General features: G+C 49.3%; 1 protein-coding gene across 1 annotated transcript; it reads right to left on the bottom strand.

The window, feature by feature from the left end:
* Positions 1-2,161: 2,161 nt before the first annotated feature.
* Positions 2,162-3,868, bottom strand: LOC119090448 (uncharacterized). The gene is made up of 2 exons (XM_037213256.1): positions 2,546-3,868; positions 2,162-2,354 (listed from the first exon to the last, which is right to left on the bottom strand). Exons 1-2 carry the CDS (start codon positions 3,643-3,645, stop codon positions 2,189-2,191), a joined length of 1,266 nt encoding a protein of 421 aa, XP_037069151.1. The 5' UTR covers positions 3,646-3,868; the 3' UTR covers positions 2,162-2,188.
* Between the last annotated feature and the right edge of the window lie 1,393 nt (positions 3,869-5,261).

Raw genomic sequence — 5,261 nt, forward strand, 5'->3', positions numbered from 1 at the left:
ATGGCTGTAAAAATGTCCTCAGTTTGACAGGGAAACTCTGCATATTTGTAGCAACTTTACAAGTTAAGACACCGTGTCCGTGATGATGACAAATGGTTTGCACCGCACCCACCGAAAGATCGCTATGCTGTGCAAACAGCCGCTTTCGATTCTTCGGCGACTAATTTCAACGGATCCTTTCTTGAACATTCCCTAGGCTTTTTGCTGAAAGTAGGAAAACTGCAGGTCTTCATTCCCCGACCCTTTGACCTCCACCTCCTGGCAGCGAGACTCTTCACTCACTGACCCGCTCTTGGACCCCGGCGTGGTTTACACGGAGATGGAGTCGAATCAGATGCGTGCTGTTTCAAATTCTATGTGTGCGGTTCCAGGCGTGCTGGGCCAGCACTTTGATCCGGCTCCGGGCAAGATTGAAGATGATGCGAATTTAGACCACTTCGTTTTTTCTCATGTTGAGCTGCAACTCAGCTTTATACCTTGGCTACCGACGTGCGGTGCAGACCCGGAGCGCACGATGTTGCCATCTCCTCGACTCGTGAGGGACGACAGGCACGTGAGGCCGATAAACACGCATTTGACATTCAGACCGCTCTAGCGCTCCTGAAGAATGTCAAACGGACTGGTTTTAAGATTGAAATGAATGATTTTGAGATCATGGTCACAATTCCGGGCGCAGTGAGCTGATCGCGCCCGGTCACTTGAAACCGATCTCATCGATTTTTCAGGCATGAGCGGTAATACATTGTCGTTAAATGTGATCCCAGTTCAAGTCAAACTGAAGGCCCAGTCTTGCAGAAAATGATGCCAAGGGCCATACCAGTTCACTAAGCGTATCCAGTTAGCCTTGAATGTTATGTGTTTTTATAAAACCCACGTTTTCTTAAAAAATGTAGATATATCAACATCAACTTTTCCTAAACGTTATTCTCCGCAAACTGCTTTCACTAGAGCAAGTTGAAAATTAAGGTTCATGACGTCATCGCGTGTTTTCATCTAATCTTAGTTCCTAATGGGTACACCATACGGCTCTAAAACTCACAGAATGACGTTTCGACTTGATAATCAATCCATAGACATGTTTTTGTCAAATTTGAAGAGGAAGCCGTTTTATCCCGGGTTGATTTGCTGTAGGATGGCTCATCTGGGTAATTTACGTGGGACGCATGTTTCCCCAGACTCCTGTACAGCTTGTGCCTGTTGTGGTGCTCAGATATTCCTGCACTTCCCGAATCGTGTGTGTGTTGAGGTAAAGGTTTCAGCCACTTTTGTTACACATTGTTTATTACAGGGAACTAGTTTTGCAAAGTGAGTTAGAGGGAGAGAGGGAGAGAGACCGGAGGAGTAAAAATGACGCAACTTACCCCACGATATGCCAATAAACGTGCTCCTCCCCGGATTTTGCCCAGTTTCCCCCCAAAATTGGGGCAGGGCTTTTCCAAGTAAGAAACGGTACCCATGATCCAGTGTTTGAAGACTGCAGACTTTGTGTATAGTTAAATAGTAAGGAAATTATTGTAAAGAAGTAAATTTTGAAGTTACTTCTACTATTCGTTTTGATAAAAGGTGAGATACCAAAGCGACGCATAATTTCAACGCATCTGAACCTCCTTTTTCCTGTTTGTTTTTAGAGTAATAAAGCCATTGATGCCGTCTTATCAGTGTGCATACTGTTTCTCGCAAATTCATTTAACAACTTACGTACATTGCACGACAACAACTCAGATTGCTGCTGGCACTTGTTGACGGCATTCCTCAAGGGCGAAAACGGTGGTTAATTGATAACGTTAGCAGGCTGATGACCGCGTGCGGTCATTAACTGACCGTGCCAGGTGTGCCGGTTCTGGTCGTAAGACATCTCTCTCTTGCTTTTTAACACGCACATGCTCTGGTCCTATGTTTATTTGCTACGACTTACAGCAATATCAAATTATGCTTCACCCACGCCCCCACCCCAACCCAACCTTGTGTCCGAGCTGATCGGCAGCACGGGCTTTTCAGGGAAAGACAGGCCTACCACCAGACGTGAGTGCACGGAACGCGCCGGTCAGCCTATTCTCGGCACGTGAGCCGCGCGTTGCTTCAGACTCCTGTACAGCGTGTGCTGTCGAGACAGCACGTTTCAACTAGCGGTGCTCTTGTGCGGTTTCATCTCCAGAGGTTTGACAATGACCGAGCATGTGCCTTTGCTCTACCGTCGTCGGTCGTTGGGGCTGCCAGCTGTGATGTGACCGAGCGACATCGTGGCAGGCTTTTTCGTGGAGCCGAGCAGGTGATGCCGAAGCTGAACGACCAGCGACGTTAGCGGCTCCTCGCTCAACCACAGTTCCAGGCTGTTCTTCATTTGCTCCTCGAACCTGAAACGATCACAGGAAAAGGCAGACGTCAGCACCCGAGACACTCATGGAGCACCCGAGACACTCATGGAGCACCCGAGACACTCATGGATATCTGAACGAGAACTAAGGCGGGAGGCATTCACTGCGGGCTCCAGAATCGCGAATTTCGTCAGTTCGCGACGGTAAATGATCCCATCAGTTGCTCTCACCTGATAACCTCTTTTTCCAGGAAGCCCAAATGCCGGCAGCCCAGTATCTCGGTGCTGACGTTCAGCATGCTAATGCCGTGCGTGACGAAGTCCTCCGGCATGAGTACGCCGACGGCTGCCTTGCCCGGCTCCTCGCTGCTCTTCTGGAAGTACAGGTTGTACGGAACTCGAATGGGTACCAGCACTGAGCCGATGCTGACGAGCGCGGAGCCGCGGACGTGACGGATGGAGAAGTAAGGCGGAAATAGGTCGGCATTCACGCTGAAGTTGAGGGGCACGCTTACGTTGGAGAAGTGCATGAGCAAGGTCGCGTACATGTGGATCTTATCGACTGCGAGTTGCGTCACCAGGGTGGGTCCTGCTTGGTGGAAGGCGGGCTCACTGGGAACGTCCACATCCACTCTGATACCGTGCACCAGGAGTTGAAGAGTGTGGTGATCTTCATCCACGTCCCTTTTCGCCACCGAGTCCAATGCGTCGACGCGAACCCGAGCCAGGGACTCGCGGATTATGCTGAAGAAGTCGGGATAGGGGTTGGTGAGATTTGGCCGGCGAAAGAGCTGAGAGAGGCTTGCGAATTTGACGCCCAGTTTGTTGATGACAAGGTTGCGCAGCGGAGCTTGCAGCTGTCTAATGTCGTCGAAGTTGCTCTCAACCCCTGCCGATGCAAGGCCTGATGCAGCGGCTGGAGATGACGAGTCTAGCGTTGGCCATGAAGGCGGAGAGCCCGTTGTCGCATCAGAGGGCTGACTCGCTTCGGAGCTCCCATCGAATGCAGCTGGTTGAGAAATCTGGGGTACTTCATGCTTCATTGGCATGGTATTGATATCGTAGACGTCTGACGTTTCAGGAGGCATTGTCTCAATAAGATAATCGTAATTCTTCTCAGCCGTTTCACCTTCATCGTGACCGGTATATTCCGCTCTGTTGTTTGCGGGTTCAGGCGCGATTGTCTCGATAAGATAATCGTAATTCTTTTCTGTTACTCCGCTTCCACTCGGGCTCAAGTGACCTGCTCCATTGTTTGCTGTCTCAGGTGAGACTGTTTCAATCAGATAATCATAATTCTTCTCCGTCGGCCCATTTTGGATTGGGTTCATGGGTCTCGCCTGATCCTTTGCTGACTCAGGTGAAATAGTCTCGATAAGATAATCGTAATTCTTTTCTGTTACTCCATTTCCACTCGGGCTCAAGTGGCCTGTTCCATCTTTTACTGTCTCAGGTGAGACCGTTTCGATTAGATAATCATAATTCTTCTCCGTCGGCCCATTTTGGCCTGGGTCCGTGCGTCTCGCCTGATCCTTTGCTGGCTCAGGCGCAATAGTCTCGATCAGATAATCGTAATTCTTCTCCGTCGCTCCGTGGGCCATATTTACCTGTCCTCTTCCACTAAGGTCTGAATCGGGTGCAACTGTTTCGATCAAATAGTCGTAATTTTTCTCCGTTACCCCATCTTGGCCCGAGTTCCTATGTTCTGTTTCACCACTTAGAGGCCCGGGAGCAATTGTCTCTATCAGATAATCATAATTCTTTTCAGTCGTTCCAGCTTGGCCTGAGTTCAAATGCGCTGTTCCATCGCTGCCTGACTCGGGGACACTTGCCTTGGCCAAAGGACCGGGATCTTTTCCCATCATTTGGTTTTGGCCGGGGTCCATGTGCTCCATTTTATTACTCATCGGCACAGCTACTACTTCCTCAACCAGATCATGGTAGCTCTTCTCATTAGTTCCAGCTTGTCCAGAATTTGCATTTCCGTAATCACCGCTTGCTGGTTCAGGTGCAACTGTTTCAAGCAGATAATCGTAATTCTTCTCTGTCGTCCCATTCCTGCTCGCGTGTCCTCTTCCATGGTTCGCTGTCTCAGGCGCGATTGTCTCGATCAGATAATCGTAATTTTTCTCTGTCGGCCCACTTCTGCTAGAGTGTTCTCTTCCATGGTTCGCTGTCTCAGGCGCGATTGTCTCGATCAGATAATCGTAATTCTTCTCTGTCGGCCCATTCCTGCTCGCGTGTCCTCTTCCATGGTTCGCTGTCTCAGGCGCGATTGTCTCGATCAGATAATCGTAATTTTTCTCTGTCGGCCCACTTCTGCTAGAGTGTTCTCTTCCATGGTTCGCTGTCTCAGGCGCGATTGTCTCGATCAGATAATCGTAATTTTTCTCTGTCGGCCCATTTTGGCCTGGGTCCATACGTCTCGCCTGATCCTTTGCTGGCTCAGGCGCAATAGTCTCGATAAGATAATCGTAATTTTTCACTGTTGCTCCGTTTCCACCCCGGCTCAAGAAACCTATTCCATCTTTTACTGTCTCAGGTGAGACTGTTTCGATTAGATAATCATAATTCTTCTCCGTCGGCCCATTTTGGCCTGGGTCCATGCGTCTCGCCTGATCCTTTGCTGGCTCAGGCGCAATAGTCTCGATCAGATAATCGTAATTCTTCTCCGTAGCTCCGTGGGCCATATTTACTTGTCCTCTTCCACTAAGGTCTGAATCGGGTGCAACTGTTTCGATCAAGTAGTCGTAATTTTTCTCCGTCACCCCATCTTGGCCCGAATTCCCATGCTCTGTTTCACCACTTAGAGGCCCGGGAGCAATTGTCTCTATCAGATAATCATAATTCTTTTCAGTCGTTCCAGCTTGACCTGAGTTCAAATGCGCTGTTCCATCGCTGCCTGACTTGGGGACACTTGCTTTGGCCAAAGGACCGGAATCTTTTT

The sequence above is a fragment of the Pollicipes pollicipes genome, unplaced genomic scaffold (assembly GCF_011947565.3).
Source record: "Pollicipes pollicipes isolate AB1234 unplaced genomic scaffold, Ppol_2.1 Scaffold_3087;HRSCAF=3621_pilon_pilon_pilon, whole genome shotgun sequence".
Taxonomy (NCBI): domain Eukaryota; kingdom Metazoa; phylum Arthropoda; class Thecostraca; order Pollicipedomorpha; family Pollicipedidae; genus Pollicipes; species Pollicipes pollicipes.